Genomic DNA, 13,715 nt, shown 5'->3' with positions numbered 1-13,715 from the left:
ATTATACTGTATGGTGGCACCTGCTAAGGGGGCATTATACTGTATGGTGGCAGCTTAGGGGGCATTATACTGTATAGGGGCAGTAAGGGGGCATTGTACAGTATGGGGCAGCTGAGGGAGCATTATACTATATGGGGGCAGCTATGGGGAATTACACTGTATGGGGGCAGCTAAGGGGGCATTATACTGTATGGTTGCAGCTATTTGGAATTATACTCTGGGGAGGCACTATGGGAGCATGATACAGTATGGGTTGAACCCGGTGTGTATATACAGGAATTGGGTGGGGTTAGTGTATGCAAATTTATATATGTTTTGTTTTATGTTTTACCACTTTTAAAAAAATAAAACTATTTGCTAAAAAAAGAAAATTTGTGCGGCCATATTCTGAGAGCCATAACTTTTTTAGTCTTCCATCAATTTAGCGGTGTCAAAGCTTAATTTTTGCGGGACGAGCTGTAGTTTTCACCAATACCATTTTGGTGTGTATGTGACTTTTTGATCACGTTTTATTACTTTTTTTTTTAGGGCGAAGGTAATCAAAAAACATCAATTTGCATGTTTTATATATTTTTTTTTTACGGCGTTCACCGAGCGGGTTAAACAATGAAATATTGTGAAAGCTCAGACTTTTATGGATGCGGCAATACCAGATATGTTAACTTTTTTTTTTTTTTACATTGCTTTATGGAAAAAATGTGAAGAGGGTTTTTTTGTAACTTTTCATATTTTTTTGGAACATTATAAAAAACTTAATTTAACAAGTTTTTTTAACTTTTTTTATTAGTCCCCCTAGGGGACTTGAACCAGCAATCGTTGGATTGCTTGATGATATACAGCAATACTAATATATTGCAGTATATCGTGATAATGACAGTCTCCTTTTAAGCCCTGCCGGAGGAAGGGCTTCAAAGGAGTACAAAGATGGCAGACCTGGGGCATTTATTAGGCAACCATCATCACCGGCCAATCCCGTTGCGGGTGGGCGCGATGGCGTGTTTTGAGGGGGCGCCCCCCTGATTCTGACAATTTATATGCCGTGGTCGCGATTGACCGTGGCATTAAAGGTGTTAAACAGGCGGAAACAAAGTGATCTTTGATTCCGCCCATTGCAGTGAGGTGTCGGTTGTATAACACAGCCGTCATCCGCAGAGTATGGAGTGCGTTCAGCCCGTGAGCCCGCTCCATACATCCCCTTAATGGCTGTCACGTACATGTACGTCACATGTCGTTAAGGGGTTAAAAAAAAGACTAAAAGTGGCGGAGGCGGTGTATAGAGGCAAAACATCACAAATTATTTCACAAATATGGCGTAATCTTCAACTTTGTAATGCCACTGCTGCACAGCTGTGGATAAATTCCCCCAAATATCTTTTCAATACAAGAAACAGTCAGTAGCCTCTCACCTCCCCATATGTTTCACAAGTCTTAAAATAATATTCAATCTATCCTGCTATATTTCCCTGTCTGTACTGCCAGTGCACTAAAGTAGCAGCTGAGCAGGGCAAGTGCTGATTCTAGAGATTGGAGATAGAGATACTGTAGGAAACAAGGTTCACATCTACACATTATTAGCACTTTACAATAAACCGTTATGCAACTTTCTAACCCTTTTGTTTTTTTTAGTTCTCGTCAATAGTTTACATTTTTGTGATGAAATCCCTGCTGCCCTTGTGCTCACAGCTCATTTGTTTTTGCTACAAAGTATCAAATTTAGGAAATGCTCTGCGAAGTATATCTATGGTCACTTCCCCAGGCAAAACCCCTCATCAGCAGCCCCAGCAAATTCTCAGAAATCCCCACCACCTGCGATCAGCTGAGATGTGGGAGACCCTTTATAAAGAGAGCATTTGTCCAAACCAGACAGACTTTTAGTATTAAAAGTGGTTGTCCCAACAGGACAAACCCTATCCTTATGCCCTATAAAACCCCTTATTCTAGCCAGAGTGGAGAGGCTTTGCAATTAAGAAATGAAACAGAATTAAAAAGGCCCCACCTCCCCCAGCATACCAGTGTTTTACAAATTACCAAAAAGCATCATACTACACATAACCAGGGAGAGATATAAGGGTGCTGTCATAGAGGATTCCTGGAAAAGGAATTACCGGTAAGAACTAATTCTATTTTCCCCAATCATCCTCCATGACAGCACACAGGAGGATACCAAATAACCACCTTAGGGCGGGACCACAGCTTGTAATATTTTTCTCCAGAAGGAAGGTCCCCCAACTGATGAGAGATCAAGGTGATAGTGCCGGATGAAAGTATGAGGAGAAGACCAGGTTGCAGTTCTGCAAATCTGCTCAATCGAAGCATTGGCTCTTTCAGTCCAGGAGACCGATATTGCTCTGGTGGAGTGAGGTCCAACATTCAGAGGAGAAGGTAAGTTCTGGGAAGCGTAAGCTTCAACAATCGCTTTCTTAATCCAGTTTGCTAAAGTACTCTTGGAAACCTACTTTCCCTTATTCGGGCCCTGGAACTGAAAGAAAATACTTTGGTCTAATCTTAAAGGCTTCGTGATGTTGAGGTAATAGATAATCATTCTGTGCAGGGCCGGCCCTAGGATAGATGGCGCCCTGTGCGAAATGATCTTTCGGCGCCCCACCACATCATTTAAAAGAAAAGCCCCATAAAAAAATTATAATGCCCCTTTAGTGCCCCCATACAGTATAATAATAATATTTAATAATATAATATATTACAACCCCTTCAAGGACACAGTATTTTGTCCTCTAATTTTGCCCACAGTATTATGCTACCTGTAGTACCCGTACACAGTATAATGTCCACTTAGTGGCCCCCACACAGTCTAGTGCCCCCGTGTAGATTTTGCCATATAGCCTCCCTGTAGACAGTGCCATAATCCCCCACCTCCTTTTTGTAGATCATTCCATACAGCCCCCCCACCTCCCCCTTGTAGACAGTGCCATACAGCCCCCCCACCTCCCCCTTGTAGACAGTACCATACCGTCTCCCACCTCCCCCTTGTAGACAGTGCCATACAGCCCCCCCCCCACCTCCCCCTTGTAGACAGTGCCATACAGTCCCCCACCTCCCCATTGTAGACAGTGCCATACAGTCTCCCACCTCCCCATTGTAGACAGTGCCCCCAAACAAAAACAAAAATTATACTCACCTAGGCCCCATTCCCATGACGAACTGAGCTGCTCCACGGCGTGATCGTGCAGCCTAGTACAGAGTTTCCCAACCTTTTTGGACACGAGGCAAAACTGGAAAAATAACATTTCCTCAGGGCCCCCCTACCAAAAATTGTTTTGAGAAAGACAGAAAACGGCTAAGTACAAGCACTACACTCGTAGGGTCTGTTCACACACGTTTTTTGTAAGGCAAAAAAAATCTGCCTCAAAATTCCTTCAGCAACTGACAGCGTTGTGTGACCTAGTTTTTGTGTTTTTTCTTAAAGAGGCTCTGTCACCACATTATAAGTGGCCTATCTTGTACATGATGTGATCGGCGCTGTAATGTATCTACATCTACAGCAGTGGTTTTTTTATTTAGAAAAACGATCATTTTTGACGGAGTTATGACCTATATTAGCTTTATGCTAATGAGTTTCTCAATGGACAACTGGGCGTGTTTTACTATATGGCCAAGTGGGCGTTGTGGAGAGAAGTGTATGACGCTGACCAATCAGTGACCAATCAGCGTCATACACTTCTCTGCATTCATTTACACAGCACTAGCGATCTAGCTATATCGCTATTTGCTGCCACATAAACACAGTATAACGTTACTACAGTGTCCGGACAATGAATTTACATTACCTCCAGGCAGGACATGATGTGTATTCAGACTCCTGTCACTTCTCTGCACTTCTCTGTGACTTACAGCACAGCAGGCGTAGTCTCGCGAGATTACGCTGTAAACTGTCATTTACAGCGAGATCTCGCTGAGCTGTCCTGTAAATCACAGAGAAGTGCAGAGTAGTGACAGGATTCTGAATACACATCACGTCCTGGCTGGAGGTAATGTATATTCATTGTCAGGACACTGCAGTAACGTTATAGTGTGTTTATGTGGCAGCACATAGCGATATACCTATATCGCTATGTGCTGTATAAATGAATGGAGAGAAGTGTACGACGCTGATTGGTCAGCATCATACACTTCTCTACACAACGTCCACTTGGCCATATAGTAAAACACGCCCAGTTATCCATTGAGAAACTCATTAGCATAAAGCTAATATAGGTCATAACTCCGTCAAAAATTATCGTTTCTATAAATACAAAACACTGCTGTAATCTACATTACAGCGCCGATCACATCATGTACAATATAGGCCACTTATAATGGGGTGACAGAGCCTCTTTAAGCTGTTGAAGCGAATGACGCAGGAAAAAAAGCTCCAAACGAGCGCCGCAGGTATTTTCTGCCTAATTTCATTTGGAGGTCAGAGGCGGAAACCACTTGAAGACCATCAGCCCCCCCACTCACAGTAAAATGATCATCAGACCCCCATTCACAGATTCCCCCTGTAGGTAGCGCCACACAGCCCCTTGTGGGTAGCGCCACACAGCCCCTTGTGGGTAGCGCCACACAGCCCCCTTGTGGGTAGCGCCACACAGCCCCCTTGTGGGTAGCGCCACACAGCCCCCTTGTGGGTAGCGCCACACAGCCCCCTTGTGGGTAGCGCCACACAGCCCCCTTGTGGGTAGCGCCACACAGCCCCCCTGTGGGTAGCGCCACACAGCCCCCCTGTGGGTAGCGCCACACAGCCCCCCTGTGGGTAGCGCCACACAGCCCCCCTGTGGGTAGCGCCACACAGCCCCCCTGTGGGTAGCGCCACACAGCCCCCTTGTAGATAGCGTCTCACAGCCCCATTGTAGATAGCGTCGCACAGCCCCCTTGTAGATAGCGCCGCACAGCCCCCTGTAGAGTGCGCCGCACAGCCCCCTGTAGAGTGCGCCGCACAGCCCCCTGGTAGGGAGTGCCGCAAAGACCCCTGGTAGGGAGTGCCTCACAGCCCCCTGGTAGGGAGTGCCTCACAGCCACCTGGTTGGTAGTGCCCCACAGGCCCATGGTTGGTAGTGCCCCACAGGCCCCTGGTTGATAGTGCCACACAGCCCCCTGGTTGGTAGTGCCCCACAGCCCCCTGGTTGGTAGTGCCCCACAGCCCCCTGGTTGGTAGTGCCCCACAGCCGCCTGGTTGGTAGTGCCACACAGCCCCCTGGTTGGTAGTGCCACACAGCCCACAGCCCCCCCCTTCCAGTATAGATAGCGCCACTGTAGCTCCCTGAAGGAGCGGAATCCCCGTGTGGCCCGGGGATTCCACTCCTGGAGCGCTGCTTGATGCCTCTGTCCATATATGGACAGTGACATCGGGGAAAACTCCTGAAGCAGAATCCCCGGTCACAGCGTTGCAGACGCTATGACCGTCGATTCCACTCCAGGAGAAGCTCCTGTCGTCTGTGTCCATGACGTCATTGGCTTCTCCTGGAGTGGAATCCCCGGTCATAGCGTCTGCAACGCTGTGACTGGGGATTCCACTTCAGGAGTTTCCCCTGATGTTACTGTCCATATATGGACAGAAACATCAAGCTGCGCTCCAGGAGCGGAATCCCAGGCCACATGCAGATTCCACTCCTTCAGGGAGCTACAGTGGCGCTAGTAGATAGCAGAGCAGGGAGATGCCTCCCTGCTCTGCTATGGTGCCGCCGCTACTGCTACAGCAGCCGCAGCGGCTGTTAGAGGCACCACCGCCCTCATGCCCGGTGTCATCTCTAGCAGCCGCTACGGCTGCTACTGCGGTAGCGACGGCCACTAAGTGAAGAAGCGCCCGGGCAGAAAGGCGACTGCAGTTAGTGTGTGTATCCCCGCTGATAGTTGCAATGGTGCGGGGATACACACACCCGCTGGCGCCCCTCTTGCAGTGTGGCGGCTGGCTCCCTGTGCGACCGCACTGGTCGAACATAGCTAAGGCCGGCCATGATTCTGTGAACATCCAAGGAATGGAAGTATTCTGACAGAATGATGATAAGACTATCTCCTGTGACATATGAAAACTAGTTACTACCTTTGAAAGAAAGGAGGGATTGAACCTGAATATAATTTTGTCATCTAGAATTCTTAGGTAAGGCTCTCAAATAGAGAGGGCCTGAATCTCGCCTATTCTTCTAGCTGAGGTGATAGCCAAAAGAAAAATACATTTTCCAAGAAAGTCTTCTCAGAACCAGTTGAGATAGTGGTTCAAACTGAGTTTTAGAAATACCACAAAGGACAATGTTTAAATCCCAAGAAGTAGTCAAATTGAGAATTCTTAGAGACAGTCTGTTAGCTGCCTTAAAAAAATTACTTTATCAAATTATGGTTGGTTAAGTCCTGGTCAAAAAAAGGAACTTATTGCAGATATCTGCACTTTCAAGGCGCTTGTCTTGAGGAATTTGTCTACGCCAGACTGTAGAAAATCTAAAGTCTTTGCAATGTTAGGGTGATAAGGATTTGGTTGATTACTGCCACACCAAGATGAAAAAAGTTTTCCAGACTTTCAGGTAGATATCCCTAGTAGCAGGTTTTCTGCTGGCAAGAAGACTTTATGACGGCATTAGGTAGGCCTCTGGCTTTTTAAATGGTCTCCTCAGAAGCCATGCTGCCAAACTGAGTTGATGAGGATCTGAATGGTGAATAGGCCCCTGGTGGAGAAGATCCTGAGACAATGGGAGGAACCCCTCAGTTTTAGGTTGTTCATGAGACCAAGCAAACTGCACGTTGGCCAATCAGGGGCCACTAGGATCAGTGTGACATCTTCTGAGTTGATCTTTTGAGGAATTCTTGGAAGAAGAGGCATTGGAAGGAACGCATATGCCAGTCGATAATCCCAATGATGTTAGATAGCCCATCCACTCCTATAGAAGAATCTCTTGGATTGAGGGAACTTTGTGGTTGGCCTGGGAGACGAATATGTCTATTTCTGGAAGAGTCCTGTATCATGAGCGGAAAAGTCTGATCTGATAGGCTCCATTCTCCTGGTTCCAGGTCTCATCGGCTGAGATAGTCTGCCTGGATGTTGCTTGAACTCTTTAGATGAACAGCTGAAAGAGAGAAGTTCTTTTCTGCCCAGGAAAATATTTTCTCTGATAAGCATTGTAATTTTCTGTAGCATGTTCTGCCTTGGTAGCGAACATGAGCTACTGTGGTCATGTTGTCTGAGTAGATCCGGACATTCGTATTTGTTATAAGGAATTCTGCAGCCTTCAGGGTCTCCCAGAGAGCTCTCAGTTCCCTGTAGTTGGAGGATACCTTGGATATTTGCTGAGGCGAAACTCCCTCCTTGACTGTACATCAGCCTCATGAAGGAGCCGTTCCAGCTTTGAAACGAGTTGCATGTTCCGATGTTAATAAAAGGTTAACATTTGCATAACTCCAGGGGATCATCCTTAATACTGCAAAGGAAACAGCGTCTTCATAAAGCGTCATTTTTCCCTGTATTGCACTCAGAATATGCTAGTGCATCTCAGCATTCGATACTGCACAGCCTCTCTTGCTGGCATCAGTAGTAAGAGAGTGGATAGGTGTCTGCATCCATAGGGTTCCCTTCTTCAAATTTTTTTGTAAAAGACACCAATTTAGGGATAATTTTACTAGAGGTGATTCTTGTCCCATTTTGAGAATATTAGGGTCTGCAATGTTCGTGAATGGAACTGGCTCGACGTAATTGCTTGGATACATGATGTCATGGAGCCCAGGACAGACATTGCTTCTCTTAGGGATACCCACATTTGTTTCTTAAAAGAGGATATATTTTTTATTAGGAGAGTTCTTTTCTCCTGAGTACCGATGGTACTTGATGAATTTGTTCTAGGGTTTTACATTTATTATTGTTCTGTAGCTTCACAGGTTTTCAAATATACACATATTGTCCCCTGATGAACCACCTAATTTGGAGAAACGCGATGGGATGAAAAGCATCAGTGTTGTTATTGGTGTATGCAAGAAATTTTTGTCTTGGTGTTTATTGGCTACACTAAGTGTGGGGGGAAAATTTTTTGTTTATATCCCTGGAGTGTATCCATAGGTGGCGTACGGTACCACACCACATAGAGACACATTTGTTCTGGATATTCCAGGTGATAATTATGGATTGTTTATTGAATCAGCCCTGGTGGTGTCAGGGGTATTTGTATATCAATGGAATTACCTTGAGTATTTTAGTCCTATAATTAATAAAGGTTATGTTTTATGAAGAGTTCCTATTCTGTGATACCATTTGACTTGATGTATCAGTATCTTTACTTTTCATAAATTATGTTATCCCTTTGTTCTCGATAAACCTATACCCCTCCCTTTCCCCCCTAATTTCCCCTTTCTCTTCACTAATCCCCCTGCCAATCTAATAAAGAGGTTTCCAGGATTTTAACAATTCTGCATTTGGCCTCAAAATGCTAAAATAGTAAACTGAACATTATACTTACATTGCCAATTCCGCTCTGGTCAGTTTTGCGATATTCCCCTTTGCTCCTGTTTTTCGTTGTGACATCCAAGCAACATTCAGTGGCTGATGTGTTATCACAACACACAACACATGAGAATGCATGGAGGAAAACCAGAAGCGGCAAAGGAAATACAATTGGCAAGGTAAAAATATTGTACAGCTTCTTATTTTTCCATTTGAGTCCAAATGCAGAGATTTTAAAAATCCCCAGAAAAAAATCCTGTTAACTTCTGTTTAGCTGCATTACTATTTCACTTAATATATCTGGTAGCATGTATACGTATGTGCCACCAGCATTTCTGCCATCTGTATTTTGACCACCAGTGCTAGTCCAGGAAGTATTAGGCTAGTCATGTATAAGGAGAGTATAGAATGTAGTGTGGAATGAATGGGGCACACTGCAGAACATATTACTGCACAACACCAGATGGTACGTGATGGTAATGTCACAGCCACTCTTCTCTCTGGAAAATTTTGATAGATCTGTTCAGTGGCGGATGAGGTAGCAGCCACAGCGGATGAGGCGGGGCCCGCGGAATGAGGGGGCCTCCGGCCCCTTATGCATGGTGGCGTCGCTACCACCGGGCATCCAGGGCCCCGGGCAACTGCCACATTCAATTGTATCTGCGTTCCTAAGATGCAGATACAATTGGATACTATGGTGGAGCAAGGAGTTAGCTCCCTCGTCTGCCATTCACTAGGCTACAGGCAACATTATGCCTGAAGCCTATAAGGCGCTGGGACAAGATCCCTGCACAGGCCGGCACAATGACGTCCCTGGATCACGCCTGCCTACGCAAGGGTCCCATCTTGGCGTCTTAAAGGCAGCATAATAGGCTATAGAACAGCTCCATCACGGCAACAAAGTTAGGTGAGCACAATTTTTTTATTTGTTTAGGGGGGCACAAGCTACAAGGGGGGTATGTGGCACTATCTACAAAGGGGGCTGTGTGGCAAAATCTACAAGGGGTGTGTGTGGAAAAATCTACAAGAGCGCTGTGAGTGACACTATCTAAAGGGGTAGTATGTGGCACTATCTACAACTGGGGCTGTGGCACTATCTACAAGGGTGTGTGGCACTATCTACAAAGGGGGGTTGTGTGGAACTATTTACAAGGGGGCTATGGACGGCACTATCTACAGGGCTGTGTGTGGCACTATCTACAAGGGGGCTGTGTGTGGCACTATCTACAAGGGGGCTGTGTGTGGCACTATTTACAAGGGGCTGTGTGGCACTATCTACAAGGGGGTGTGTGGCACTATCTACAAGGGGGTGGCACTATCTACAGGGCTATGTGTGGCATAGCCCTGTGGCATTGATACCTTCCTACTCTGCTCATTTACACAACTTTACACTACAGAATGCCTAAAACAATCTACATTGTTCCAGGGGAAATCCTGGTTGGGAGATGGAAAGATTTAGTGGGAGTGAGAGATCGACATGAAGAAAAGGTGCTGAGGGGTCTTGCGGGCCATGAACATGTAAAAATCCGACTGGTCCTATATGGAACAGGGGAGATTCGGTGATGTGATGGGAGAGAATGTTATACTTTAATGTTTTGTTCGCTCTTATTGTTTTCCTTCATTTCTTCAATATTGAGATAGGTGAATAAGTTTCTTTGAAACATTATATCACTCCCTCTTGTAGATAGTGCCCTACAGTCCCCCCTGCAGATAGTGCCACACACACCTTTGTAGATACTGCCACAAAGCCCCCTTGTTGACAGTACCACACAGCCCCCCTCCCCTCTTGTAAACAGAGCCACACACCCCCTTGTAGATACTGCCACACAGCCCCCCCCCCTTGTAGATAGTACCACACAGCCGCCACTTGTAGATAGGGCCAGAAGATAGTGCATCACATACCCCCTGGTAGGTAGTGCCACACAGTCCCCCCTGCAGATAGTGCCACACACACACACACACACACACACACACATTTGTAGATACTGCCACACAGCCCCCTTGTAGACAGTACCACACAGCCCCCCTCCCCCTTGTAGATAAAGCCACACAGCCACCGTGTAGATATGGCCACACTACTCCCCAGTAGATAGTGCTAGACACCCGCCTTGAAGATAGTGCCACACTCACCCCCAGTAGATAGTGCATCACACACCCCCTGGTAGGTAGTGCCTTACTCCCCCCCCCCAAGTAGATAATGCCAGACACCCCCCTGTAGATAGTGCCACACACCCCCTTGTAGATAAAGCCACACAGCCCCTGTGTAGATACTGCCACAATACCCCCCCTGTAGCTAGTGCTAGACACCCACCTTGTAGATAGTGACACACGCACCACCCTGTAGATAGTGCTAGAAACCCCCTTCCCGGTAGATAGCGTCATTAGGGCTCCCTCTAGGAGTGGAATCCCCAGTCAGAGTGTTGCCGACCCTATGGCCAGGGAATCCTCTCCTGGAGGAGCATATATGGACAGTGACGTTAGGGGCTACCTCTAGGATCAAAATCCATAGCCAGAGCGTCGGCAATGCTCTGGCAGATGATTCCACTCCTGGAGGAGTCCCTAATATCACTGTCCATATATGGATAGTGACATCAGAGGCTTCTCTAGGAGTGGGATCCACAGCCAGAGCGTTGCCGGCGGCCTGACCGGAGATTCCTCTCCAGGAGAAGCCCCAGAGGTCACTGTTCATATATGGACAGGGACGTCTGGGGCTCTCTCTAGGAGTGGAATCCCCAGCCAGAGCGTTGCCGACACGGGGATTCCTCCCCTGGAGGAGCCCCTGACGTCACTATCCATATATGAACAGTGACGTCACGTGCTAGCTCTAGGAGCGGATTCTCCAGCCAGAGCATCGGCAACGCTCTGGTCGGGGATTCCGCTTCTAGAGGGAGCTCTGGCCAAAGTGTCGGCACGCCCCCTACCTTCCCTACTAGTTGAGTCTGGGGCTCATGCCCCGCCTGCCGACCCCCCCCCCCCACACAATTTTTTTTTAGGTGCAGGTAAGCGGGGCATGTTGTTACTGATGATACATACAAAGTGGCAATGTCTGTTGCAACCTGGTGATCTTCAGTGGTGGGCACCTTATTTCCCTGCAGACGAAAACATTTATATGTGGTACAGTGCGCCCTACACTGTTATTGTAACTGACACAGTTGGTTTGAGTTCAGGTGCCAGTATAGCTGGCGCTGCCCATCGTCTATTGTTATAAATATCTTCATGTATGATAGTTACCTGCTCCATAGTAAACTACAGTCTCTTATCAGGGAGACACGGAAGTCGCAGTCCTGCTCCGACTTTGTTGATCCCCGGTAGTTGCTAGGGGACCGCGCTGTCAGTACACAGCCGCTCCGTCTAGGTGACCACAAACACAGGGCTGCCGCTACTGAGCCTCCTCCGCCATAGCCGCTTGCTCGTCCGGGGGCTTCTTGTTCTATCTCCAAAAGACAAGGTATCATGCGCTGCCGCTGGTTACAGATACGCTAGTCCCGTACGACTCTAACCCGCTCTACTGCGTCTATTCGTTGCTATGGAAGCAGCCGGTCACTGACGCGGGGAGGAGCGTCCACTGGGCGGAGAGCAACGCGCTTGTGTACATGCTGCGAGGGGTAACGGTCTAGATAAGTGGACAGCTCTATAGCCTGTATCTCCATGTGAACGGGGAGCGGCCTGGTCCTTTATATACAAGAAGTGCTAATCACACACCTTCCAAGTTTCCTTATGGGCGGTTTTTACGTCTAACCATAAGGCCGTGTTCACACTTTTTTTGTGCAGGCAGAAAAAAATCTTCTCAAAATTCCTCCGGGAATTTTGAGGTAGATTTTGAACTGCCTGCTCGGATTTTTCCGCTGCGTTTTTCGCCTCCGTCCTTTGAGGCTAATGCAAGGACTGCTAAAAAAAAAAATGCAGCAAAAAAACACTCAGAAACGAGCGCCGCAGGTTTTTTCTGCACCCCTTGATATCAATGGGAGGTCAGAGGCGAAAACTGTGGCAAGAAAGGACATGTCGCTTTTTTATCCCAATCGGCCAAAAGCCGACTGGGAAAAAAACGCCTCTGCCATGGGGAGCGATTTCTGCCATTATTTACGCTCAGTGTGAACTGACCCTAATAATAATTTTTATTTAGCAACAATATTCTGCAGCACTTTACAATTCAGTGGGAACATGTACAGACAATATTAGACATTACATAGTGACAAAACTAGTTAACTAAATTGTTAAGAGACGTGAGGACCCAAGAGCTTACAATCTATGAGGAAATAGGGGTGACCCAAAATGTAAAAAGGGCTTGTTCAGTACAGTGGTCCAGCCATCTTTTATACACTTAGGGTCTGGCCTGTATTTGCCACTAGGCACTCGGGCCGCATTGCCTAGTGCATCCTATTGGAGAATCTTCTGTTCGTGCCTCTATATGTGTCTGTGTGTGTCTAAGTGTGTATATATATATATATATATATATATATATCCATCTATCTATCTATATGTGTGTGTGTGTGTGTGTGTGTGTGTGTGTGTGTGTGTGTGTGTGTGTGTGTGTGTGTGTGTGTATTTATATATGTCTGTGACTCTGTGTGTGTATATATGTGTCTATGTTTGTATGTGTATATGTTCCAATATGTGTGTATATATGTGTCTCTGTGCATTTATTTGTGTGCCTAAGTGCCTATATATGTGTCTGTATGTGTATATGTTTCTGTGTGCAGTGTCGGACTGGTGTACCTTGAGCCCACCAGAGGAAGTAATTCTTGGAGCCCAGCCGTCTGCTATATAGAAATAACACAACCACTCTTAATTGTGTAGTAAAATGTGTGTAGTAAACCAAAGACCAATATTACCACTACAGTGACCATATAGTGGTAGACACCAGTCCTACACCAGCGCTCTGCAGACCATATAACTTAAATGTCTAAGATGGGAGAACTCCTTTATGGCATATCCACAGGAAATGCCAAAAATGTCTGATAGATGTTGGTCACAGCTCTGGGACCTGCACCTATATCTAGAACTGGCCGCAGAATCCAGACGGAGACTAGTGGAGAGAAGGTCACATGTACGCCCAGCTCTCTCCATTCTGTTTTATCGGAGTTACGGAAACAGCCGAGCAAGAGTTGCTCGGCTGTTTCCATAACAACCACACAACAGAATAGAGAGAGCTGCGCGGCCCCCTCTAAACTTGTCTCCACCTAGATTCTGTGGTCAGTTCTTGATATAGATGCAGGTCCCAGAGCTGAGTCCCGCATCTATCAGACATTTTTGGCATTTCCTGTGGATATGCCATAAATGTCTAAGATGGGAAAACTCC

At 46.7% G+C, this 13,715-nt stretch overlaps 1 protein-coding gene across 1 annotated transcript in view; it reads right to left on the bottom strand.

Annotated features, from left to right (window-relative positions):
* DNAH7 (dynein axonemal heavy chain 7) overlaps nt 1-11,972 on the bottom strand; it is a 533,102-nt gene extending 521,130 nt beyond the window's left edge. The window contains exon 1 of the mRNA XM_075829965.1: nt 11,648-11,972. Coding sequence (XP_075686080.1) covers nt 11,648-11,656 — 9 coding nt within the window. The 5' untranslated portion in view covers nt 11,657-11,972. The remainder of the gene's footprint in view (nt 1-11,647) is intronic.
* Nucleotides 11,973-13,715: the final 1,743 nt, after the last annotated feature.

This window comes from Rhinoderma darwinii, chromosome 6 (assembly GCF_050947455.1).
Source record: "Rhinoderma darwinii isolate aRhiDar2 chromosome 6, aRhiDar2.hap1, whole genome shotgun sequence".
In the NCBI taxonomy this organism is placed as follows: Eukaryota; Metazoa; Chordata; class Amphibia; order Anura; family Rhinodermatidae; genus Rhinoderma; species Rhinoderma darwinii.
This window is presented reverse-complemented; position numbering and strand designations above follow the sequence as displayed.